Here is a 27341-nt window from a genome sequence, read left to right as displayed (position 1 = left end):
AGTCCTCTTAATTCAATTTATATCTCATGACACCCTATCTGTATGTAATATGGCTTTTAATTTTTTGCGGCTCCAGATTTGTTTTTGTATTTTTGGTCCAATATGGCTCTTTCAACATTTTGGGTTGCCGACCCCTGGACTAGACGTATAAGATTTCATGGGATTTAGCGATTAGGAGTGACAGATTGTTTGGTAAACGTATAGCATGTTCTATATGTTATAGTTATTTGAATGGCTCTTACCATAATATGTTACGGTAACATACCAGGCACGTTCTCAGTTGGTTATTTATGCCTCATATAACGTACACTTATTCAGCCTGTTGTTCACTATTCTTTATTTATTTTAAATTGCCTTTCAAATGTCTATTCTTGGTGTTGGCTTTTATCAAATACATTTCCCCAAAAAATGCGACTTATATATGTTTTTTTCCTTCTTTATTATGCATTTTCGGCCGGTGCGACTTATACTCCGAAAAATACGGTAATTCAAATGATCAATTTCCGTTCATTGCAATTGTTCAGAAAGTGGTTTAAATTTCTTATGTTACTTAAATGTAAATAAAAGTCCTCTATTTTTTATTAGTTAATTTCTTAAAAAAAGAAGTTATATTGTAAGAAACATTGATAAATTCCTGTATTGCTTTTTTTCCCCCCACTGTTAGTTTGTAGTACCCTAATGTCCATCGAAACAGGTGTTTTGTATGTTCTGTAATTCGAGCTTCACATGTCCGAGTCCAAACAAATCATGTAAACATTGATGCATCATTCTGGCAAGGCACTAAATGAATGGCCATGAAACACTACACACACATACAGTACATAGAAGAAAGTGTGTTGTTTGTGTCCTACAGATGTTCAGCAGCTGATTGGTCATCAAGAAGAGGGGGTTTCGACTTTGAAGCAGGAGACTCCACAACCACCCTGCATTAAAAAGGAAAAGGAGGAACTCTGCATCACTCAGGAGGGAGAGTGTCTTCTAGGACGAGAGGAAGCTGATTACACCAAGTTTCCATTGAGTATTCTCTCTGTGAAGACTGAAGATGATGAAGAAAAACCACAAGTAGACAACCTCTTAGCTCCACTATCAGATCGTGAGGCTGAAGACGAGGTTGAAGAACCTTTGAGCAGCGATACAGACTGTGAAGGTGATATGAGGACTCACACGGACATCAAACACTCTGAACCCTCTAAAAAAAAGAGAGGTAAAACAGGTTTGTGCTAAAAGTTTTACTAAAAAGAGCCAAGAGCCATTTGACTCAACATATGAGAACACAGGAGAAACCATGTAGTCAAATTAGGGCTGGGTGTATGGACCTAAACTCATATTCTGATATATTTTGGCTGAATATCGATCGCAATTTTTCTCCCCCGGAAAGATACACAGATGCACATAAAATATTTAAAAGCCTTAAAGGTCTATTGAAATGAATTTTTATTTATTTAAACGGGGATAGCAGATCCATTCTATGTGTCATACTTGATCATTTCGCGATATTGCCATATTTTTGCTGAAAGGATTTAGTATAGAACAACGACGATAAAGTTCGCAACTTTTGGTCGCTGATTAAAAAAAAGCCTTGCCTGTACCGGAAGTAGCGTGACGTCACAAGTTGAAAGTCTCCTCACATTTCCCCATTGTTTACACCAGCAGCGAGAGCGATTCGGACCGAGAAAGCGACGATTACCCCATTAATTTGAGCCAGGATGAAAGATTCGTGGATGAGGAACGTGAGAGTGAAGGATTAGAGTGCAGTGCAGGGCGCATCTTTTTTTCGCTCTGACCGTAACTTAGGTACAAGGGCTCATTGGATTCCACACTCTCTCCTTTTTCTATTGTGGATCACGGATTTGTATTTTAAACCACCTCGGATACTATATCCTCTTGAAAATGAGAGTCGAGAACGCGAAATTCACAGTGACTTTTATCTCCACAACAATACATCGGTGAAGCACTTTAGCTACGGAGCTAACGTGATAGCATCGGGCTTAACTGCGGATAGAAACAAAAGAAATAAACCCCTGACTGGAAGGATAGACAGAAAATCAACAATACTATTAAACCATGGACCTGTAACCACACGGTTAATGCTTTCCAGCCTGGCGAAGCTTAACAATGCTGTTGCTAACGACGCCATTGAATCTAACTTAGCTATGGACCTCGACAGAGCTATGATAAAACATTAGCTCTCCACCTACGCCAGCTCTCATCTGTTCATCAACATCGAAGCTCACCTGCGTTCCAGCGATCGACGGAGCGACGAAGGACTTCACCCGATCATCGATGCGGTCGGCGGCTAGCGTCGGATAGCGCGTCTGCTATCCAAGTCAAAGTCCTCCTGGTTGTGTTGCTGTAGCCAGACGCTAATACACCGATCACATCTACAGTTTTCTTCTTTGCAGTCTTCATTGTTCATTAAACAAATTGCAAAAGATTCACCAACACAGATGTCCAGAATACTGTGGAATTTTGCGATGAAAACTGAGCTTTTTGTATTGGATACAATGACGTCCCAATACTTCCGTTTCAACCATCGACGTCACGCGCAAACGTCATCATACCTAGATTTTTTCAACCGGAAGTGTCGCGCGAAATTTAAAATTGCACTTTAGTAAGCTAACCCGGCCGTATTGGCATGTGTTGCAATGTTAAGATTTCATCATTGATATATAAACTATCTTACTGCGTGGTCGGTAGTAGTGGGTTTCAGTAGGCCTTTAAAAGAAATATAAGAATAATACAGTATAATTTTCAATCTTCTTCAAAACAAAGCTTAAATCCTCAGCTAATAATAATAATAATAATGGATTAGATTTATATAGCGCTTTTTTGACACTCAAAGCGCTTCACAGAGAAGTGAGAACCCATCATTCATTCACACCTGGTGGTGGTAAGCTACTTTCGTAGCCACAGCTACCCTGGGGTAGACTGACGGAAGCGTGGCTGCCAGTTTGCGCCTACGGCCCCTCCGAACGCCACCCATCATTCATCATTCATTCACCAGTGTGAGCGGCACCGGGGGCAAGGGTGATGTGTCCTGCAAAAGGACACAACGGCAGCGATTTGGATGGTAAGAGGCGGGGAGCGAACCTGCAACCCTCAGGTTTCTGGCACAGCTGCTCTACTCACTACGCCATGCCGCCTAACAATAACAGCACAAAAAAACTACATATAAAATAAAGCCCTAGGCTTAGCAGGACATTTTAAACATGAGTAACAACTTGGAAATATTAGACCTTTAGCAATATTGTTTGTTTAGTTCAACATTTTTAGCAAACCCTTGTTCCCTTAAACATTAAAGCCAGGAACACCAAGCTGTCAACTCCAGGTGACAATATTGCCACAGCTGCTAAACAATTTCAGACTGTGTGTCATACTTGCTAACCTTGAGACCTCCGATTTCGGGAGGTCTATAAGCCGCCCCGTGTTATAAGCCGCATCTAACTGCGCTAAAGGGAATGTCAAAAAAACAGTCAGATAGGTCAGTCAAACTTTAATAATATATTAAAAACCAGCGTTCTAACAACTCTATTCACTCCCAAAATGTACGGTAATGTGCAAATGTGCAATCACAAACATAGTAAAATTCAAAATAGTGCAGAGCAATAACATCAATAACTTAATGTTGCTCGAACGTTAATGTCACAACACACAAAATAAACATAACACTCACTTTCTGAAGTTATTCTTCATTCATAAATCCCTCGAATTCTTCTCCTTCGGTGTCCGAATTAAAAAGTTGGGCGAATACGGGATCCAAAATGGCCGGCTCCGTCTCGTTGCAGTTCTGTGAATCCTGCCTTCTGGAAAGCTCGGACCACAGTTGTGACCGAAATATCCGCCCAGGCATTTACGATCCACTGGCAGATGTTGGCGTATGTCGTCCGGCGCTGTCTCCCTGTCTTAGTGAAGGTGTGTTCACCTTCGGTCATCCATTGTTCCCACGCCGTTCGCAGTCGTGCTTTAAATGCCCTGTTGACACCAATATCGAGCGGTTGGAGTTCTTTGGTTAAATATTGCCTTAAGTTTAAATTCTGCGTTATACGCGTGTCGCTTAGTAGGAGCCATTTTGTGGTCTTTACAGATGTAAACACACAAATGAAATGAAACGCAATATCCGGGGGCTTCTTCTTCTATGGGGGCGGGTGGTTGCTTACAGTAGAAGAAGAAGCGCTTCCTCTTCTATGGGGGCGGGTGCTTACCTTGGCGGTTGCTTACCATAGAAGAAGAAGCGCTTCCTCTTCTACGGGGAAAAAAGATGGCGGCTGTTTACCGTAGTTGCGAGACCGAAACTTTATGAAAATAAATATTTATATTAATCCATATATAAGGCGCACCGGGTTATAAGCCGCACTGTCAGCTTTTGTGAAAATTTGTGGTTTTTAGGTGCGGCTTATAGTGCGGAAAATACGGTATATATAAGAGAAATACTTGAAATTCAGTGTTCATTTATTTACACATATACACACACATAACACTCATCTACTCATTGTTGAGTTAAGGGTTGAATTGTCTATTCTCTGTCACTATTTTTCTAACCATGCTGAACACCCTCTCTGATGATGCATTCTGCTTCGTCTCCTTGTTGTGTGCACAGTTGTGCACTGCACTCTCTAAAAGCCCTAGATGTTATTGTCACATACTCATGTACAGTAGATGGCAGTATTGTCCTGTTTAAGAGTTTCACAACATTGCTGTTTACGGCAGACAAACTGCTTTACGGTAGACGAAAACGTGACTGCTGTTGTTGTGTGTTGTTACCGCGCTGGGAGGACGTTAATGAAACTGCCTAACAATAAACCCACATAAGAAACCAAGAACTCGCCCTCGATCATTCTACAGTTATAACGTGATTGGGAAGGCACGCTGTTTATATTGTGGGAAAGCGGACGTGCAAACAGGCTGTCGACACGTCGCTCAGGTCCGCATGGAGCTGGAGGGGGCGTGGCCTCCAGCTTTGCCTGAATTTCGGGAGATTTTCGGGAGAAAATTTGTCCCGGGAGGTTTTCGGGAGAAGCGCTGAATTTCGTGAGTCTCCCGGAAAATCGGGGAGGGTTGGCAAGTATGCTGTGTGTACATGAGTTGTGTCCGTGCTTCTTGAGCAAAGCAGTTGTGACCTTAAAGCTCAAATAACGAGTTAATTACTTCTGGCAGCTTTTTAAATACCGTGGCAACTAGGAACATGTCTATTCACACAAAGTTTATATTTTGTCAGAAATGTCTTCATGGTGTTCCAGTGCATCCATCTCTTTTGATATAATCACGTAAATTGCACCTCGCCGCGCTGCTGTCATGACGGTGTGTTGCCCCGAGTCATAGCGAGGTTTGAGACAAACGTATCTGATTGCTGGCAACAATAGTGCTGAGGATTATTTTGTCATTGAGAGCATTGGCGTTGTTAGGCCTTTTTTAGGGGGGCTCAAGCCCCCCTAAAATATTCTTAAGCCCCCCTAAATAATTTGGTATTTTTTTGTTGTTTTTTTACAAATAAATGCCGACATATTCATTATAAAGTGGCCCAAATATGAGTTTAAATAAATAATCATATAACCTGTTATTATTCACTCAGTTTCCCCTCACTTCGTAGCGTAAGGTAGAGAGCCCCTTTCGTGCGTCGGTATCCAATCCATTCCACTTGTTCATATAGAAAATGCTCACATCACTCAAATTCCAGCCCGCATTTTCTCTGCGACCTTGCTTGCGGTCCTGCAGGTGTACGAAGTACATTATCTTCCTTTACAATGAGTGAAGCTGCACAAAACCTTGTGTGTGCGATTGTAAATCATTTATTTTTTTAAGTTGTGTGTTTCTTGTAGAATCTATATAAAGTAATATACATAAGCCTATTGTTAAAATAATGAAAAAAACATCATTAAATATATTTGTTTTATTGTATTGTTACATTAATAGCTGTTTTATTATTATAGGATGGCTTGTTAAACATTTAATAGGATTTTCAGAGGGAGGAAAAACCAAGACATTTAATATAAAATGTAAAATGAATAAATACATAAAAAGAAAAAGAAAATATATGGTTAAAAGCCATCGTCCCGGGGAGCATTTCATTTCGTCCCGTGCATTTTAAAAAAATAATAATAATAACAATGAATAATTTCTAAGTCTTTGTTAGCCGTTTGTGAAGTTTTGTGCTCGTGCGTAACATTCGCTCGCATCCTGTGCATCTCCTGGGGGCAAAGCCCCCCCTGTCCTTAAAAGCTAGTGACGCCCCTGATCGAGAGCAAAATCCTTGGAAAAAACGGGACAGAATGAGCAGAGACTTCCGCGTCAACACATTGAGGATTGCATATACGATGTGGTGGCATCGTCCAAATTACATTCATCTTTCTAAAATATACCAGTATCATTTATAATAGCAGCCCTGAGCCAAATCAAGGACAAACAACTCATGGATCATGTCTGTACTAAAGTGTGTTTGTGTCTTGCAGACGTCCAGCAGCTGATTGGTCATCCAGAAGTACTTCCCCCTCAGTCAGGGGGTAGCTCCACTTTGAAACATGAGACTCCGAATCCACCCCACATTAAAAAGGAAGAGGAGGAACTCTGCATCACTCAGGAGGGAGAGTGTCTTCTAGGACGAGAGGAAGCTGATCTCATTAATTTTCCACTGACTGTTGGAGCTGTGAAGACTGAAGATGATGAAGAGAAACCACAGGTAGACAACCTCTTAGCTCCACTATCAGATAGTGACACTGAAGATGATGTTGAAGAACCTTTGAGCAGTGATAAAGACTGTGAAGGTGATATGAGGACTCACACTGACAACAAACACTCTGAATGCCCTACAAAGAAGAAAGGCAAAACAGGTTTGAGCTGCTCAGTTTGTGCTGAAAGTTTTACCAAAAGGAGTCTCTTGACTCAACACAGGAGAACGCACACAGGGAAAAAACCATTTAATTGCTCAGTTTGCGGTAAAATGTTTGTTTCCAGACAATGTTTAACACGGCACATGAGAACACACACTGGACTCAAACCATATAATTGTTTAGTTTGTGGGAAAAGCTTTACCAGAAACACCTACATGACTCAACACATGAGAACACACACAGGGGAGAAACCATTTAACTGTTCAATTTGCGGTAAAAGGTTTTCTCGAAACAGCTACTTGACTCCACACATGAGAACGCACACAGGCGAGAAACCATTTAACTGTTCAGTTTGTGGTAAAAAGTTTTCTATTAATAACCGTTTGACTGAGCACATGAGAACGCACACAGGAGAAAAAACATTTAGTTGCTCAGTTTGTGGTAAAATCTTCGTTTCCAGACAAGGTTTGACTCGACACCTGATGACGCACAGTGGACTGAAACCATTTAATTGTTCAGTTTGCGGCAAAGGATTTTCTCGAAATAGCTATTTGACTCAACACATGAGATTACACACAGGAGAAAAAACTTTTAACTGTTCGATTTGTGGTAAAGGCTTTTCTTTCAAGAGCAATTTGACTGAACACATGAAAAAACACAGCAAAGAAAGGACATTTAGTTGTTCAGTCTGCGGCAAAAGATTCCATCGTAATTCAGACGCAGTAAAACACATAAGAACACACAAGAGAAAATAACTAAGTAGCTGTTTAGTTTGTGGCATGTTGCTCATATGTGGCGACATCCGCCCAAACCCAAGACCTCCTCAAAATAAGTTCACTGCTTCTTTCACAAATATTAGCGGTATTTGTACAAATTGGGATTATCTGGAGCATACTTTTGTCTTCTGTGTATCTGAAACTTTCCTGAATAGTAAGATAGATGATGCTTGTAGTGCTTGGTTACTTCTTTTCAGACCTGATGAGTCTAGCTGGGGAGGAATTGTCGTCTTCTTCAGTGATGCTTTTACCGCCTCCAGAATGTCTGACTTTGAACACCAACAACATGAATTGATCAGCCTGAGGCCTCATTGTGTGGCTTTACAACTAAAAAATGTTGTACGCACAAAAACTGTAGATGTACTAAAGTGTGTGCACGGATTAATCAACAATCATCAATCAATGTGAAATTGACACTCCCGTTTAATTAAAGGGGAACATTATCACCAGACCTATGTAAGCGTCAATATATACCTTGATGTTGCAGAAAAAAGACCATATATTTTTTTAACCGATTTCCGAACTCTAAATGGGTGAATTTTGGCGAATTAAACGCCTTTCTAATATTCGCTCTCAGAGCGATGACGTCACAACGTGGCGTCACATCGGGAAGCAATCCGCCATTTTCTCAAACACCGAGTCAAATCAGCTCTGTTATTTTCCGTTTTTTTCGACTGTTTTCCGTACCTTGGAGACATCATGCCTCGTCGGTGTGTTGTCGGAGGGTGTAACAACACGAACAGGGACGGATTCAAGTTGCACCAGTGGCCCAAAGATGCGAAAGTGGCAAGAAATTGGACGTTTGTTCCGCACACTTTACCGACGAAAGCTATGCTACGACAGAGATGGCAAGAATGTGTGGATATCCTGCGACACTCAAAGCAGATGCATTTCCAACGATAAAGTCAAAGAAATCTGCCGCCAGACCCCCATTGAATCTGCCGGAGTGTGTGAGCAATTCAGGGACCAAGGACCTCGGTAGCACGGCAAGCAACGGCGGCAATTTGTTCCCGCAGACGAGCGAGCTAAACCCCCTATCGACCCTAGCTTCCCTGGCCTGCTGACATCAACTCCAAAACTGGACAGATCAGCTTTCAGGAAAAGAGCGCGGATGAGGGTATGTCTACAGAATATATTAATTGATGAAAATTGGGCTGTCTGCACTCTCAAAGTGCATGTTGTTGCCAAATGTATTTCATATGCTGTAAACCTAGTTCATAGTTGTTAGTTTCCTTTAATGCCAAACAAACACATACCAATCGTTGGTTAGAAGGCGATCGCCAAATTCGTCTTCGCTTTCTCCCGTGTCGCTGGCTGTCGTGTCGTTTTTGTCGGTTTCGCTTGCATACGGTTCAAACCGATATGGCTCAATAGCTTCAGTTTCTTCTTCAATTTCGTTTTCGCTACCTGCCTCCACACTACAACCATCCGTTTCAATACATGCGTAATCTGTTGAATCGCTTAAGCCGCTGAAATCCGAGTCTGAATCCGAGCTAGTGTCGCTATAAACTTGCTGTTCTATCCGCCATGTTTGTTTGTATTGGCATCACTATGTGACGTCACAGGAAAATGGACGGGTGTATATAACGATGGTTAAAATCAGGCACTTTGAAGCTTTTTTTAGGGATATTGCGTGATGGGTACAATTTTGAAAAAAACTTCGAAAAATAAAATAAGCCACTGGGAACTGATTTTTAATGGTTTTAACCCTTCTGAAATTGTGATAAGGTTCTCCTTTAACAAATGTTTTCCCTTTATGATGGACTATCTTTTTTTTTTTTTTTTTACCAAAATCATTGAACCCATTTCCACAGGTTTGATTTTCTTCCATTTTATGGAATTATTTTGGTTTATGTGACGTCACGTGAGTTCACTTCCTGTTGTAGGTAGACACGTCATGTATGGATCTTCATATTTACCTTTACTGTATAGTAGTTGTGTTTGAATATCTTGCTTTATTGTCTGAACATTAATTAAAGTACCAATGATTGTCACACACACACACTAGGTGTGGCAAATTTATTCTCTGCATTTGACCCACCACCCTTGATCACCCCCTGGGAGGTGAGGGGAGCAGTGAGCGGCAGCGGTGGCCGCGCCCGGGAATCATTTTTGGTGATTTAACCCCCAATTCCAACCCTTGATGCTGAGTGTCAAGCAGGGAGGTAATGATAGTCTGACAACTACCGAATATATTTTTGTCATGACCACATTTTGAAAATGTATAGAATTGGTATTACTTTGTTATTGAAATAAATATGAAGTTTAAAAAAAAATCATATTTATAACTCTTTTCTAAGAAAGCACAGCCTGTAGGTTCAATGTGCACAATTGAATATCTTAGTTGCTCAGACAGTAATGTGTTTATCCAAGTTTAGATTGGGTTATGATGTTTGTAATGGGGAAAGACGTTAATGTGTCTTGTTTTCATGTTTGCATTTAAGATGGCTAGTGATTAGTGGCGCTATGGGCGTTAGCTGGTAGCTAGCAATCAGCGCAGTAGCTTGCTTCTTAAGGAAATGAGTAGTATCACCAGTTTGAGTTTATCCAAGCGCAGTAATCAAGCACGATTGATCGATAATTTCCATTTGAAACTGTCATATTATCGGAGGTTTTCAAGGATTTAAGGAACTTTGTCAAACCAGCAGAGTTCCTCAAGAAGTTGTCAAGAAGGGCGGAAGAGTCGAAGGACGCACAACTTTGCAGTGATCACTTCGTTAAAGTTTTGTTTGATATATTTTTAATATACTAGTATTTCCCATTGAAGTATTATCTTGATATTGTTTGTATTTGATTTTTTAACAAACTGAAACTTTGTCAGGAAATGTACTTGTACGACTCCACTTTTGTTTATTTTGTACGCAAATGTGTCAGCGTACATACACACAAAAAAAAGTTGGGTTAAATAAATAACCCAATTTTAACCCAACTGCTGGTTCAGAAAAGGACAAACCCCTTATTTGAGTTATTTTAACTCATCATTCTGGGTTATTTTTTTCAACCCAAATTCTGTGTTGAATCATTTAACCAAAAAGTTGAGTTATGATAACTTAATGTTGGGTTATTCCCAACCAAACTTTTGGGTTGAATTATTTAACCCAAAAATTGAGGTATGCTAACTCATTGTTGGGTGATTGTAAATAATGTTAAGGAGATGCATCCATAATAAAATTCCCTTCAAGAAAAAAGTAACTTTTTATTTTGAAAAAAGCCTTTTACCCAAAAATGTGTTACTTGTTGAAAAACAACCCAAAAATGGTTCATAATTTTGAAAACGAAGAAATTGGGTTAAAATAATACCCTTATAACCCAAAAATGGATCGCTGTTCATAAAAATAACTCCAAAATTTAACCCAACACTAGCAACTCATAAATTGGGTTAGCAAAATAACCCAGTATTATTTAGTGTGTATGACAACCGGACAACAATTAAATATGGTGATGATTCAGTACTTGTTAGTTTGTTAAACAGAAGTTGTAGACCTCCATGCTTTTCCAAGTTTCCATTTGTTTTGTGGTGTAGAATGGTGTCTGGAGGGCAAGATAGTTTGATGGTTACGATAATCCTTTATATCACTCAAAATATCTTTTTTGTAGAAAGTAAATGGGTCTATTCCGATGTATATTTTCTTTTTTCTTTTTTTTTTGCTCGTATCTGCTTCATGCAGGAAGATTTAAGCCTCTTTTGTACTCAGGAAGTTCGCGCCATAGACATCTTATAAGTAGATAAGAGGATATACCATGAATTGATTTACGTGGACCCCAACTAAACAAGTTGAAAAACTTATTCGGGTGTTACCATTTAGGGGTCAATTGTACGGAATATGTACTGTACTGTACAGTCTATTAATAAAAGCTTCAATCAATCAACCAATAGACGCAGCATTGGCTGCTGTGACGTGAGAAATCCGGCCTCCATCTTGAAGTGGTGATGAGGAGCCGGCGAGTAGCCTAAACTGACAGTTGACAGGTAGAAAACAAAGACGGGCTGGTGTTCAGCGTTTTCCTGCTCAAACGAGCGGACTGTTGAAAATAGGAATCGGGGGATTACTTTTCAAAAGTAAGATTTAACATTAACGTACTATTGGTTGTATTTCGTGAAAAGAGTGTGTGCATATTGTATATAGTTCTCTTCAAACCTATGAAATGTTCTATTTTCTCTTCCATTATTTTTGTCAGAATGCACCAGAATGCTTCATTTGTATGTGAAAATCACAAAGAAATCGTCTGGGGGAGGATGACCCCCCCTACAGGGGTTTGGCTTACAAACTTTCAGCCCCACCTAAAACCAAATTCACCAGCCGCCACTGATTATGATGCATTCTCATTTTAGGCAATACTTTCTTAACAGTATAATTGTAACCAGGAATAAGTCTTCAAGTAACAATATTCAAATACTAACATTTATTCTGAATCCAGTGAAACAGATTGGTGGTTTTAGCTGATATAAAGACTTTCAGGTGTTTATATATGTTTAAGTATTTTGGCAGACGCTTTTATCCAAAGCGACATCCATAAAAAATACATATAAAACAGTCAGTGTAAACTTGATCATTTAAGGGAAGAATGTAATAGAAAATATCAATACAAAGTGTCAAGACAGAATAAACTCTCTGCTGCTGCAGCAACAGAGATACAGTCTATAAGATATATAGATATTTAATGTATTCATACATTGTTTAAGTAGGATATACACATGTATATATAACCTAATCATATTGTTTCTTCAATTTAAAAATAGCTGACTGTTTTCCCCCCCTTCTCTGGGATTATATTCCCAGTTTTGATCACGGACGTCTGGTCACTTATAGCATATAAGAATATTCTATTACTGTTAAGCAAACTATGAATAATAAAACATGTGTCCTTTATCATAGCTACACGTATGACAAAAAAAGCGCGTGAAAATCAGTGGTGTTCAGTGGGGTAAGATGAATTAAATGTGCTGACAGTTCATTGCTCCTGCCAAATGAATTGCACTGAGTGGAGCGGATCACCACTCCAAGATGGCGGCCCCGCGTCTCGTCAGCACCAGTAGGCAGTAGCGCTCCATGCTGCGTACCCTTAGAAGATGTCTATGGTTCGCGCGCTGCTTGCTTGGTTTTCACTTCCGGGAAGAGATCACGTGACAGGAAACAAGCAATACAGCTGTGCCTGCGTGAGTCATTTAGTGCAATGGCAGTAGAGTGAAAGGAGTGGTTAAAATTGGGGAGGTAATAGTTTTAAATGAAGGCGTAGAAGATGAATAAAGAAACTCTGTTGTGGGTGTTTTTTTCTGTGTTTTGATTCATTAACCACCAATTTCAAGTCGCTTTTTAGTTTGCTTTTTCTTGCGTGTTTGCTTGTTTTAATGAACAAAACACATTAAGCATTTAGCAGTGTGAAAGGAATGACGTCATGCGCGCACATGCGCAGAACCGACCGAATTTCCGGAAGTGAAAGCCAGGTGGCGGGCAAGATGGCGGACTGAGTGGCGGTGGCTTCCCCGTTTATATATTCACAGCAAATATAGAAACACATACGTCAAGTATTTGTTTTTTTCTTAAGACCGCGAAACAGAAGTTGAGTTTGGAGCGATGGAGTGTTAGCTGAAGTGAAGATTGAAGACGTGATAGAAGATGGACGACTACTGCTATGCTAAGATGGCGACGTCCGGTAAAAGAGAATCACCAACGGAGATAAAGACGAAAGATGAAGGTGAGTGAGTTTCAGTTTTGTCATTTAAAAACTATTTCAAGCCCTGAAAAAAAGTGATGAGAAATTAGCCAACTTTTCAACAATGTAAACAAAGAGCCGCCATGGTTGTTCAAGTTAAAAAGTTAAAGTTCCACTGATAGTCACACACACACTAGGTGTGGTGAAATGTGTCCTCTGCATTTAACCCATCCCCTTGTTCACCCCCTGGGAGGTGAGGGGAGCAGTGAGCAGCAGCGGTGGCCGCGCCCGGGAATAATTTTTGGAGATTTAACCCCCAATTCCGACCCTTGATGCTGAGGGAGGTTATGGGGCAGGGCCGACATCCGGGCAACTGAGCTACATACGGGTTCTTCGAGCCATAGCAACCTGACTGGCGTTGAAAACAAACCGTCGCCATTACTCTTTAACCTGTCGACCTGCGCTGATTAAACCCGTCATTCTGCCTCCAAAATGCCAAAAAAATGTGTTGTTTTTGGTTGTGCAAACCACAACTGGAAACAGGGAAAACAAAGGTCGTATTTTGTTCTGCCAAAGCGTGCTAAAAGCCCACAGAGACGAGACAAATGGCTCGCAGCTTTACACCGGGAAAACGAGGACGGTTCTCACTGGAGTCCCCCAAAATCCCGGGTCGTGTGTTCGGATCACTTCGTTTCTGGTAAATATAAGGAACAAAAATCCACCTTCTTAACCACAACTTGGCTATACCGTCCATGCTAATGTTGAACCCGTTGAATTTTTACTGAATAACGTTCGACAGCTGAAGTTGTTGTTGTTGCACAACAATAACATACGGTATAAAGGCTATTTCCAGTAATTCAGCAAATAATAAATCATAATACTGAACTGAATTTGAATGAGCTCTCTACAGATATAATAAATATACAGATACTGGTAGCCACCGTGTCATCCTTATTATCATTTATCAACATACCTTGGGTGATTTAACAATTTTTATGTGATTTATTTGTTATATAACAACCGAAGTTAACAACCGACCTAGTGCGCTTGTGAGGTAGACATAAAGATTTCTAAATTCCATGTCCGGCCATTGTGTAGGATTATCAGTCCACGCATCTGCTGGAAGGCGGTAAGGGCAGTCGTTTAATCCAACTACAGAACATTTTAACTCGTATCTTAACCTAGCCTCACTGGAAATACTATTTACATAATCATACGCCATTTAGAACAGTTTAAAATGCCGTGAAACCTCGTTAAATGCCTTTTCTGTCAATGCTGTGTTCGCTGTGAGCTGGTTTGTTTTCAACGAATTCAATATGGCGACCGCGTTGCTAGGGGATTGGAGGGCGGAAGTGACGTAGGTCCGCCCTCGCCCATGGGTCCCATTTTTTGGAATAGTTTTTGGTAGAGATGTCCGATAATATCGGGCTGCCGATATTTTAGGCCGATAAGTGCTTTAAAATGTCATATCGGAAATTATCGGTATCGGTTTCATAAAGTAAAATGTATGACTTTTTAAAACGCCGCTGTACGGAGTGGTGCACGGCTGTAGGGAGAAGTACAGAGCGCCAATAAACCTTAAAGGCACTGCCTTTCACACACATAAGTGAATGCAGCCCATACTTGGTCAACAGCCATACAGGTCACATTGAGGGTGGCCGTATAAAAAAGTTTACTAATGTGCGCCACACTGTGAACCCACACCAAACAAGAATGACAAACACATTTCGGGAGAACATCCGCACAGTAACACAACATAAGCACAACAGAACAAATACCCAGAACTAGGGCTGCAACTAACGATTCATTTGCTAATCGATTAATCTGTCGATTATTGCTTCTATTAATAATCGGGTAAAAGAGACAAACTACATTTTTATCCTTTCGAGGATTTTATTGAAAAAACCCAGCATACTGGCATCATACTTATTTTGATTGTTTCTCAGCTGTTTGTACATGTTGCAGTTTATAAATAAAGGTTTATAAAAAAATAATAAAAAATGCCTCTGCGCATGCGCATAGCATAGATCCAGCAAATCGATGACTAAATTGATCGCCAACTATTTTTATGATCAATTTAATCGATTAGTTGTCGCAGCCCTACCCAGAACCCCTTGCAGCACTAACTCTTCAGGGACGCTACAATATACACCCCCCGCCCACCTCAACCTCTTGAGGCCCAGCCTCACCCAGTTTCCGCATCCAGTGGCCCCCAGGTAAATTGAGTTTGAGACCCCTGATTTACTGGGAAGACGACTTTTGGACATTGCGGACAAAAGCCTGACTTTTCATGAACTATTCGGTACACTTTATTTTTTAAATCACATTTTTTTATATATGGTTGCTTTGTATTTCATTTACTTACTTTTTTAGTAAAATAACTGTGGTCTAATATAGTCTGCAGTGTTTCCCACAGGACATGCGTCTATTTGTGGTGGTGTGGTCGGGGGGTGGCGGCGGCAGCGGCGATGACCAAGAAGAACGCGGAGTTGGAATATAATTACAACATTTTATGTACATATTTATATACAGATTTGAACAATTAGTGATTCACTGAAATATATTTATTAATTGTGGTTCTTACAAAAAATATATCTTATAAAATATAAAAGCTAAAATGTCTCTTAAAGCTCTGCCCTTTTAATTAGTGAATACTAAATAATTTAACTTTAGCCTACTACTAAAACCATAAATATTTACCAGCAACATGAAGTGAAACAGAGGCAGAGGTGTCCTGCCACAGTCAGTCAACCTCCTCCTCCTCCTCCTGCTGCTGCTGAACAGGTCGCACCTGTGGTCCGGACTGTAGGCCTACCTCCTCTCCAAGTCAAGCCCTTTTCGGCCGTTGAAAATATTTTTCTATACTCATCTGTGTGAAGGAGTGAACATCCAACATTAGAATTTATTACTAACGAGCAGAAGCGCTCTGTGTACAGTGCCGTCTAACCTTAAGCGGCAGCAGCTCAACACATGCAGGGTTCAACGTTAAGGTTTTTTTCTACTTGCCCGACTTCTCAAATCTACTTGCCCCAATATTTTTACTTGTCCTGCCTAGGTTTTTTTCTGGCTGTGTAGTGCTCATGGCTTATATCTTACTAAAATTCTTCCCGTTGACTATTTACAACACTACACAGTATTTATTATTATTATTATTATTATTATTATTATTATTATTATTATTATTATTATTTATAATTACATTTAAATGGCATTGCATACATGTAAAATTAAATGCTATTTCACATTATTTGACCAGTAGCAGTTACACCCATCTGAACAAGTCAGCCACCTGTTTAAAGCCCGATCACAGTTGAAATCTTGAAATGAAGGGCCTTTAATGGCCAAAACATTAACCTGGACAACATTTTAACAGCTGGTTGGCTCAGATTTTATTCTTTTCATTGCATTCACATGCTGCAGTGGACAGTGGAAAATTTAGCTTCAGTCCACGTGTGTTTATTGACAACAGGGTTATAACCTGGACACGTTAGCTCGTCGGTATGAAAACACGTGACTGTTACTAGTGCGTCTGCCCCGCGCCAAACAGCGGCGGTGTTAATGAAGCAGCGTCAGGCTGCTCACCGTCAGTGAAACGCTCGGTGAAATCACGGATTAACGTTAAATATATGACGAGCCGCGAGTGATGCAGCTATAACCTATCTACCTATATTACCTTCGTATTTTGATCCCGTCCGTCCGTCCGTCCCTCTTCTTCTTCTTCTTCTTCTTCTGGCCCACCAGGTGAATTAAGTGCTATTGGCGGAGTTACAATGCATAGTAGGCTACCGCCACCTACTGCACCGGAGTTGTAACTACAAGCAACATTCACAGACAGTCCCATTGCTTTTATGAGTGGTCGAGCGAGTCAAAAGCCGAAAAATCCATTTGTGGAGGACGTAATTCTTTCGTGGCGGGCCGCCACAAATAAATGAATGTGTGGGAAACACTGGTCTGTTTATTTACATGGTATCAGTGTATAAATATACTAAACCACTCATCTATACGTCATCAGCCTGATTTGTAGGAACTACCCTGAAATGAAATGCGATGGAAACCCAAACCAAACACTTCTACAGGAATCTATAGTTCCAGGAACTACAGGTTCTAGGAAGGAACTCAGAGATGCTGACTTCCCAGGACAAATGGAATGGACTATATATGTCAAATAAAGTTACCAAATAAAGTTTAAATCATTAAAATTTTTGTTTTATCTGGGTTTTTTTTACAAAGCAAAATGTAATTTTTGATCTGTAAATGTTAGGCAGTTAACACATGTACTGGTAATAAAAGCACAGGTTTTTAAATTTCAAAAAGTCAAAATCTCATTGTATATTTCTAAAAGAAACACATTTTTCAAATGTGGAAACTTCTTTCCGAATAACTACGGACTAATTACAGTAGTGCCTCAGTTTTTAATTAGTAATGCGATCCAAAGAGTTTGTTAGAAACAGAATCGTACAAAAACCTAAGCAATTCCTCCATTCTATATAATGTACAGTAAATTCAATTTGTGTTGTGTGATATGTACACAAATATATATTCTGATATACTGTATGTCATTTTATATCCCTATGATGATCTTCTAGTTCTTATTTTTTTGTTTCTTTAAAAATGTTATATTGAATTCCTTTGGTGGTGGTATGGTATGATATGTTTTAATAACTAATAGTTTATTTTAAAAATGTGTCTGAAATTAAACAAAGCCCCAAATTAGAAAATGCAACTTTCACGAGGTTATGACACGAATATTCAAATGAAATAGCATTTTGTAACAACATAAATAACACTGAAATAAATTAGTCAAATAAACAAGTACCAAACAATATACCGTATTTTCCGCACCATAAGCCGTCTTGGGTTATAAGCCGCGCCTTCAATGAACGGTTTTTTGACACCATCTGTGATGTGGGCGCGCATGGAGTCGTATATCAACATGGACGGAGCTGCGTGAAAAAAGCCACCCGGCCTCTTCGCGTAAACTTCCCTTAACCACTCGCTCATCTTTTCTTCATCCATCCATCCCTTTGAGTTAGCTTTTATGATGACGCCGGCTGGAAAGGTCTCTTTTGGCAAGCTCTTCCTTTTGAATATCACCATGGGTGGAAGTTTCTGGCCATTAGCATGGCAAGCTAGAACCACAGTGAAGGATGACTTCTCATTCCCTGTGGTGCGAATATTCACCGTACGTGCTCCCGTTGTATCCACAGTGCGGTTCACAGGAATATCAAAAGTCAGTGGAACCTCGTCCATGTTGATAATGTTCTCTGGCCGGATCTTTTTTTCAGCTATCTTGTTTTTACAATATGCACGGAAAGTAGCCAGCTTTTCTTGAAAGTCTTTAGGCAGTTGCTGTGAAATAGTAATCCGTGTGCGGATGGAGAGATTGCGTCTTTTCATGAACCGGAAACCTGTCGCTTAGTAGGAGCCATTTTGTGGTCTTTACAGATGTAAACACACAAAGGAAATTAAACGTAATATCCGCGCGCTTCTTCTTCTTCTACGGGGGCGGGTGGTTGCTTACAGTAGAAGAAGAAGCGCTTCCTCTTCTATGGGGGCGGGTGCTTACCTTGGCGGTTGCTTGCCGTAGAAGAAGAAGCGCTTCCTGTTCTACGGGGAAAAAAGATGGCGGCTGTTTACCGTAGTTGCGAGACCTAAACTTTATGAAAATGAATCTTAATATTAATCCATATATAAAGCGCACCGGGTTATAAGCCGCACTGTCAGCTTTTGAGTAAATTTGTGGTTTTTAGGTGCGGCTAATAGTGCGGAAAATACGGTAAATAAAAGTGCTGATTATAACACAAACACAACAGTCTTAAAACGCAATCGATGTGCTTGTTTTGTTGAGAGTAGTGCAAATGTTGCAGCCCATGAAAAGCGCAGACATTTTTATGTGCTAATGAGTTTTGGTGGTACTGTTTTTACGTTTTTAAATGACTAAATATCTGTGTTGTTTATCGTGATTCCTAAAATCACTCAAAAATAATCGTGTTTATTGTGTTTTGCCATAATTGTCCAGCCCTAGACGAGGTATTGGCAAGGACTTCACAATAAACTATGTATCACGGTACTTGAGTCACGATACAATAGTTTATTGTAATATTGTGACATGGAGTTTTACTGGCATTTTTCCAAAGTCACTGAAAAATGTAAAAAAAACAGCTTAAAATAAATGTTGTATACAAGTACACTTGATGACAGTTATAATTTATAGGACAAACTGTGTCAAAAAGAAAGTAATTATAATGATCAATTTCCATTCATTGCAGTTGTACAGAAAGTGGATCAAATTTCTTGCCACTTAACTCTAAAAAAGTCCTCTACTTCTTAACTACAGACTTCTTTGAGATAGATATTATCTTTTTTAGATGTATTTCAATATTGACTTTTTCCCCACTGTTCGTTTGTAGTATCCTGATGTCCATCGAAGCAGATGTGTTCTACTTTCTGTGATTCTAGCTGAACTTTTCTGAGTGTGTGACAAGTCATGTAAACATTGATCCATCATTCTGGCAAGGCACTAAATGAATGGCCATGAAACACTACACACACATACAATACATACAAGAAAAGTATGTTTTTGTTGTTTGTGTCTTGCAGACGTCCAGCAGATGATCGGTAATCCAGAAGAAGTTTCCCCTCAGTCATGGGGGAGCTCCACTTTGAAGCAGGAGACTCCACAACCACCCTGCATTAAAAAGGAAGAGGAGGAACTCTGGATCACTCAGGGGGGAGAGTGTCTTCTAGGACGAGAGGAAGCTGATTACACCAAGTTTCCACTGAGTATTCTCTCTGTGAAGACTGAAGATGATGAAGACAATCTACAAGTAGACAACCTCTTAGCTCCACTATCAGATAGTGAGGCTGAAGACGAGGTTGAAGAACCTTTGAGTAGCGATACAGACTGTGAAGATGATATGAGGACTCACATTTACAACAAACACTCTGAATGCTCTACAAAGAAGAGAGGTAAAACATGTTTGAGCTGCCCAGTTTGTGCTGAAAGTTTTACTAGAAAGAGCCATTTGACTCAACATATGAGAACACACACAGGAGGAAAAACATTTAAGTGTTCAGTTTTAAAAACATTGTACAGTACCATTGAAATCCATTGTTTTTATTTCCAGAGCGTTTTTCTGTGCACCAAGCGATGCAGCTACTTGGGTTGATTGATGAAGACAACTCCGATTTAGACCTATATGACAATGATGATCCCATCCTGGATGAAAATTACCAACCATCAGCACAGGAGGAAAGCAGCAGTGACGACGAGGACCCCATTCCTGAGCCCACAGAGCACAGCAGAGGACATAAACGTTGCCGTGGCGCAGATAATGGTTAGTCAAGGCCAAGTAGATTTGTGTTTATGTTATGTAGTTAGGGCCTCAGGGCTACGTGAAGGATTGGAGGCAGAATGCTTATTTACTTGTCGGTTCATTGACAGGGACAGAGAGTCCAGGGACGGGTTCATCCCACACTCCCAGACGTCGATGTCGAACTGGACCGACTGATCATGAAGAAGATGACTCGGAGGAGCCAACACCAGGACCAAGCCAAACCAAAGAAAATAAAAAGGGAGAGTCCAAACAAGGTAATTGTTATTATTTCAGCACGCCTTGAGGGTAAATCTTCAAATTTCATGTAAACGTTCAAACAGATTCAAGTTTTTCATGCACCAATTGGCCTACACCTCATTTGATAACATGGATAAAATGTAACTTACTGCAATAAATACTTCCATCCATCCATCTTCTTCCGCTTATCCGAGGTCGGGTCGCGGGGGCAGCAGCCTAAGCAGGGAAGCCCAGACTTCCCTCTCCCCAGCCACTTCGTCCAGCTCTTCCTGTGGGACCCCGAGGCGTTCCCAGGCCAGCCGGGAGACATAGTCTTCCCAACGTGTCCTGGGTCTTCCCCGCGGCCTCTTACCGGTCGGACGTGCCCTAAACACCTCCCGAGGGAGCCGTTCGGGTGGCATCCTGACCAGATGCCCGAACCACCTCATCTGGCTCCTCTCGATGTGGAGGAGCAGTGGCTTTACTTTGAGCTTCTCCCGGATGGCAGAGCTTCTCACCCTATCTCTAAGGGAGAGCCCCGCCACCCGGCGGAGGAAACTCATTTCGGCCACTTGTACCCGTGAGCTTGTCCTTTCGGTCATAACCCAAAGCTCATGACCATAGGTGAGGATGGGAACGTAGATCGACCGGTAAATTGAGAGCTTTGCCTTCCGGCTCAGCTCCTTCTTCACCACAACGGATCGATACAGCGTCCGCATTACTAAAGACGTCGCACCGATCCGCCTGTCGATCTCACGATCCACTCTTCCCTCACTCGTGAACAAGACTCCGAGGTACTTGAACTCCTCCACTTGGGGCAAGATCTCCTCCCCAACCCGGAGATGGCACTCCACCCTTTTTGGGGCGAAAACCATGGACTCGGACTTGGAGGTGCTGATTCTCATCCCAGTCGCTTCACACTCAGCTGCGAACCGATCCAGTGAGAGCTGAAGATCCTGGCCAGATGAAGCCATCAGGACCACATCATCTGCAAAAAGCAGAGACCTAATCCTGCAGCCACCAAACCAGATCCCCTCAACGCCTTGACTGCGCCTAGAAATTCTGTCCATAAAAGTTATGAACAGAATCGGTGACAAAGGGCAGCCTTGGCGGAGTCCAACCCTCACTGGAAACGTGTCCGACTTACTACCGGCAATGCGGACCAAGCTCTGGCACTGATCATACAGGGAGCGGACTGCCACAATCAGACAGTCCGATACCCCATACTCTCTGAGCACTCCCCACAGGACTTCCCGAGGGACACGGTCGAATGCCTTCTCCAAGTCCACAAAACACATGTAGACTGGTTGGGCAAACTCCCATGCACCCTCAAGGACCCTGCCGAGAGTATAGAGCTGGTCCACAGTTCCACGACCAGGACAAAACCACACTGTTCCTCCTGAATCCGAGGTTCGACTATCCGGCGTAGCCTCCTCTCCAGTACACCTGAATAGACCTTACCGGGAAGGCTGAGGAGTGTGATCCCACGATAGTTAGAACACACCCTCCGGTTCCTCTTCTTAAAGAGAGGAACCACCACCCCGGTCTGCCAATCCAGTGGTACCGCCCCCGATGTCCACACGATGCTGCAGAGTCTTGTCAACCAAGCAATAAATACTATACATACTAAATACTATTTTATTCTGATTCTGTTTGTGCAGGACGTGGAATACGCTGGAAGGCTACTCCATTGACGCCAAACCTTGCAGAGTATCAGCATGAGGACAAAACTGATCTGGACAGACTTGGCTGGACCCCACTAGAGTATTTTGACCAGTACATCGATAGAGATCTGATGACACTGATTTCGGAATGTTCTAATGCCATGTCACTGTCCAGGAGTGGGCACCCACTCAACTTGTCAGTCGATGAGGTCTACCACTTTTTTGGTGCCTGTATTTTAATGTCTTGCATCCCATACCCAACCATTAGGATGTATTGGTCCAAAGCCTTTAAAATCACTGCCATCACTGACAGATTCACGCGTGTCAGATTCTTCAAAGTGAGGGGAGCAATAAAAGTGGTAATTGATGATGATGTGCCTGAAGATCTGAAGATGTCTGACAAATTCTGGAAGGTGAGGCCTTTTCTGGAGCGGATTCTGCGAGGCTGCAAGTCTCTGAATCGACCTGATTGCACATCTATCGATGAGCAAATTATACCTTTCACGGGAGCCTGTCCGTACAGACAATATCTACCAATGAAGCCCAACCCAGTTGGCATAAAGAACTTTGTGTGTGCTACTGCAGATGGTATTGTGCTTGACTTTGAGCTCTATCAAGGTTCACAATCACTGATGGAGAAGGTCGAAGAACCCGAGGGCCTGGGCTTGGGAAGCTTAGTCATTGAGCGTCTTTGTCAAACCCTGAAACCCGGCACAAAAGTGTATTGTGACCGGTTCTTCACCACCATCAAAGGTGCGCAACGAATGATGGAGAAGGAGCTGTACATAACTGGTACAATAATGAAGAACCGACTCGCTGGAGCCAACGACAAGTTACCCGGCGACAAAGCCATGAAAAGCGCAGGAAGAGGTACCTCATCAGAAGTGTCCGCTGAAGATGGAAAGTTGTGTGTAGTGAAGTGGTACGACAACAAGCCAGTATTGCTGATGTCTGTTGCTCACGGTACACAGCCTGAGGACACCTGCCAGCGCTGGGACAAGAAGTTGAAACAATATGTCACTGTTTCGCGACCAAGCATTGTCCGTGAGTACAACACCAAGATGGGTGGGGTTGACTTGATGGATAGAATGATGAGTTACTATCGCATGAGCACCCGTACGAAGAAGTGGACAATGCGGATAGTCATGCAATTCACGGATCTGGCTTTAGCCAACAGCTGGCTACTCTACCGCAAAGACCATGCAATATGTGCTGGACCAAAGACAAAACCCATCCAGTTCCTTGAGTTCCGTATGGAAGTGGCAAATATCCTCTTGGCCCAGCATCACGGTGCAGATGCTGACCTATCGGAACAATCAGAGGAAGAAGATGCACAACATGGGGTAAAACGCCATGTGACACAGGTGCCCCATGTCTCGGTCCGCAGGAGGGCTAATGCCCACCTCCCAGAGATGATGGGCCTGAGGAATGCCATGCGCTGCAGACTACCAGGCTGCACTGGAAGAACCCGAGTGCGTTGTGTGACCTGCAAGGTGTTCTTGTGCTTGCAAACAGAACGCAACTGTTACTCAGCCTTTCACAGATAGGTGATGGCAGTGATTTTTGTCACATTAGGTGTGTGTGTGTGCGCACGCGGGCAGTGTTGGGACTAACGCGTTACAGTAACGCCGTTTTTTTCGGCGGTAATGAGTAGTGTAACCCATTATTTTTCATATTCAGTAACTCAGTTACCGTTACTGCGTTATTTTACGTACTTTTACGTAATTTTTTATATAGTATCGGCTGGAAACTGAGAAGATCTGAGTGTGTTTTATTGAAGAGCTGCGGTGTCGTCCTTCTGATTCTTCCTGTGTCAAAAGGAGAGTCGCGCTGTGTGTGTGAGTGTATGTGTGGGGTGAGGGGGCGTGTCTGTGTTTACTAACAAGACATCATGGCGAAGCCGAAGCCGAGTTTCTTAACATGGAGATATTCTCACACGCTTTGTGTGGGTGGGGGCGGGGGGTGTCTGTATTTACATCATGGCGGAGCCAGAAGTCGAATTTCTTAACTACTTTTCTTTTGTCGAGCACAAAGAAAAGAACATTTTAGTTAAATGTAAGTTGTGTCTTGGATCAAGGATCCCATCTACTGCCCAAAACAGCAATTCAAATCTGCTGAAACAGCTACAAAAGCAACATGCTTCGACGAAGCTAGTAAAGAGATACACACTTCACCTAAGGATTTTAACGGAGGCACTGCTAGCCAGGACTACATTGATAGAGCCATTGCAGCGTATGTGCTAGAAGACATGTAGGGTATTTCTACAGTGGAGTCACCCGCTTTCAGGCAGCTAATTAGCATGATAACGGGCGTCAAACGACAAATGGCACGAAAACATTTTCCAAGTACCTGGACACAGTGGACAGTGAGTACATAAACATGGAAAGCGAGCCAAAGAAAACTCTCCAAACTCTGCCTTTGCTCATCACTCCGTCAACTCTCTTATATACTTTTTCATTCTAGACTTCTAGAGTGTTTGTTTATCACATCACTCTAAATGTGTAGACTATAAAGTTCACAAACATAAAGAGGGATCCTAGTGGGCCAGGCCAATCTTTCCATTTCTCTAAACTAAAACTGGGGAAATGTGTAGAGTGTTCTGGGCTTCACTGAAGACATGATTTTATTTCACAATTCCTTGAGAGAAAAAAACGCCTGGTTAGGCTTTGTGTGTATAGCAGTATGTGTGCTGTATATAGTGACATGACATATAATCATGTCATGTGTGCCTTCCTTGGGTGAAGCCAGGTTTACAGCTATGTTGTGACATGTTATGCGGTTTGTTACTTATGTACAGAGGTGGGTAGTAACGCGCTACATTTACTCCGTTACATCTACTTGAGTAACTTTTGGGATAAATTGTACTTCTAAGAGTAGTTTTAATGCAACATACTTTTACTTTTACTTGAGTATATTTATAGAGAAGAAACGCTACTTTTACTCCGCTACTTTTATCTACATTCAGCTCGCTACTCGCTACTAATTTTTATCGATCTGTTAATGCACGCTTTGTTTGTTTTGGTCTGTCAGACAGACCTTCAAAGTGCCTGCGTTTCAACAAATAGTCACTGGTGACGTTCACTCCGTTCCACCAATCAGATGCAGTCACTGGTGACGTTGGACCAATCAAACAGAGCCAGGGGTCACATGACCTGACTTAAACAAGTTGAAAAACTTATTCGGGTGTTACCATTTAGTGGTCATTTGTACGGAATATGTACTGTACTGTGCAATCTACTAATAAAAGTTCCAATCAATCAAAAGTGTGAAGGAAAAAAGACCATTTTCCATTTCAACCGTACATCCCGTCAAAAGCCTAAAGACTGACTGCACAGTTCCTGTCTTCACAATAAAAGTGCCGCTCCATCGCACCTGCGCTTTCAAAATAAGAGTCTCCGAAAGCCAGCGCAAACAAGCTAGCAAGCTACGGAGTTTGCCGCCAATGTATTTCTTGTAAAGTGTATAAAAACGAATATGGAAGCGGGACAAATAAGATGCCAAAAACCAACCACTTTCATGTGGTATTAGACAGAAAGGAGGAACTTTTTTTCTCCTCTATTTGAAAACGTGGACGTTTGTCTGATTACAATCAATGCAAGTCATCAGAATCAGGTAATACACCAACTTATATTCTTGTCTTCATGAAAGAAAGGAATCTATATGTGTTAAACATGCATGTATATTCATTAAAACACCTTTAACATGCAAACAAAAACGGCAAAATAAATAAATATAAATTATATACTGTATATATCAATGTATGTATATATATATATGTGTATATATATATATGTGTGTGTGTATATATATATATATATATATATATATATATATATATATATATGTGTGTGTATGTATATATATATATATATATATGTGTGTGTGTGTGTGTTTATAAATATATATATATATGTTTGTGTGTATATATGTATATATATGATATGTGTGTGTATGTTACTCATCAGTTACTCAATACTTGAGTAGTTTTTTCACAACATACTTTTTACTTTTACTCAAGTAAATATTTGGGTGACTACTCCTTACTTTTACTTGAGTAATAAATCTCTAAAGTAACAGTACTCTTACTTGAGTACAATTTCTGGCTACTCTACCCACCTCTGCTTATGTACGTATGTTATGTTGCAGCTATTTAAAATAGTTTTGTCAATTTGTTCTGGCCCAAAATAAATTGGCCCTTTGAAACATATCTTTGTCTTTGTGTGTTGTATGTAGACCACATTGCTGAGCAGAGTTCAGTGATGCAAATGCATGTCAAGTTGATCAACACATTGTATTATTCTCCAGTGCAATAACAGTACTGAAATGAAGGCTAAAAGGGCATTCATGGGAGCCTTAAAAAAAAATAAAGTAACGAAATAGTTACTTTTCACAGTAATGCATTACTTTTTGGTGTAAGTAACTGAGTTACTTTCAAAATAAAGTAACTAACTAGTTACTGGTTTTCAGTAACGAACCCAACACTGCGCGTGGGTGTGAGTGTGAGCGTGTGAGATTAATCACATTCGTCCTCCAACTCCTCTCTGCTCAGATTCTGTGAAGGTCATCAAGTGACCCCTGGGCCTCCGTACGAATACAACATTTCACATGAGCCATACTGTGACTGTCAAAAAGGGGCAACATTTTTATTTATTGATTTTCACTACGCCGTTACGTCATTGGTTGTACGTACCGTGTACGTACCGTGACAATTTAAAAATTTTTTTGAATGTTTTATATTTTGTTACAGGCAAACAATGTCATCCTGCAATTACTGTTTGCACCGTTGCAGCTTTTCAAATGATCCATGCATTAGTTGTAACTGTCCAAAGGGGCAAAAGTGCAATGTTTACATGTTGTTTTTACTCTGAT

The 27341-nt window shown here is 41.1% G+C and overlaps 4 protein-coding genes across 6 annotated transcripts in view; 2 read left to right on the top strand and 2 right to left on the bottom strand.

Moving 5' to 3' along the window:
* Positions 1-8505, top strand: part of LOC133619284 (uncharacterized) — a 360072-nt gene extending 351567 nt beyond the window's left edge. The window contains exons 2-3 of one of the 3 annotated variants that reach the window (XM_072915411.1): positions 854-1204; positions 6447-8505. In XM_072915411.1, the coding sequence (XP_072771512.1) occupies positions 854-1204; positions 6447-7579 (1484 nt within the window). In that variant the 3' untranslated portion in view covers positions 7580-8505. Of the gene's footprint in view, positions 1-853; positions 1214-6446 lie in introns of all 3 variants that reach the window. The other 2 variants (XM_072915410.1, XM_061980239.2) reach the window with 2 other exon arrangements.
* LOC133619319 (uncharacterized) overlaps positions 1-27341 on the bottom strand; it is a 455654-nt gene that overhangs the window by 173872 nt on the left and 254441 nt on the right. The window lies entirely within an intron of this gene.
* LOC133619862 (uncharacterized) overlaps positions 1-27341 on the bottom strand; it is a 498075-nt gene that overhangs the window by 359371 nt on the left and 111363 nt on the right. The gene's annotated exons all lie outside the window — the stretch shown is intronic.
* LOC133619268 (piggyBac transposable element-derived protein 3) lies at positions 6523-25342 on the top strand. Its single transcript, XM_061980216.2, has 6 exons — positions 6523-6673; positions 13148-13297; positions 19856-20224; positions 20383-20592; positions 20700-20846; positions 22470-25342. The coding sequence occupies exons 2-6, from the start codon at positions 13219-13221 to the stop codon at positions 24017-24019; spliced, it is 2355 nt and encodes a 784-aa protein (XP_061836200.1). The 5' UTR covers positions 6523-6673; positions 13148-13218; the 3' UTR covers positions 24020-25342.

This window comes from Nerophis lumbriciformis, linkage group LG20 (genome assembly GCF_033978685.3).
Source record: "Nerophis lumbriciformis linkage group LG20, RoL_Nlum_v2.1, whole genome shotgun sequence".
NCBI lineage: Eukaryota > Metazoa > Chordata > Actinopteri > Syngnathiformes > Syngnathidae > Nerophis > Nerophis lumbriciformis.
The sequence above is the reverse complement of the archived record's forward strand: the minus strand, read 5'-3'. Positions and strand labels throughout refer to the sequence as shown.

Coding starts and splice junctions, on each gene's coding strand:
- LOC133619268 (XM_061980216.2), top strand. CDS start 13,219: ATGGACGACTACTGCTATGCTAAGATGGCGACGTCCGGTAAAAGAGAA. Junction 13,298..19,855: donor GATAAAGACGAAAGATGAAG/GTGAGTGAGTTT, acceptor TGTGTCTTGCAG/ACGTCCAGCAGATGATCGGT. Junction 20,225..20,382: donor ATGCTCTACAAAGAAGAGAG/GTAAAACATGTT, acceptor TTTTATTTCCAG/AGCGTTTTTCTGTGCACCAA.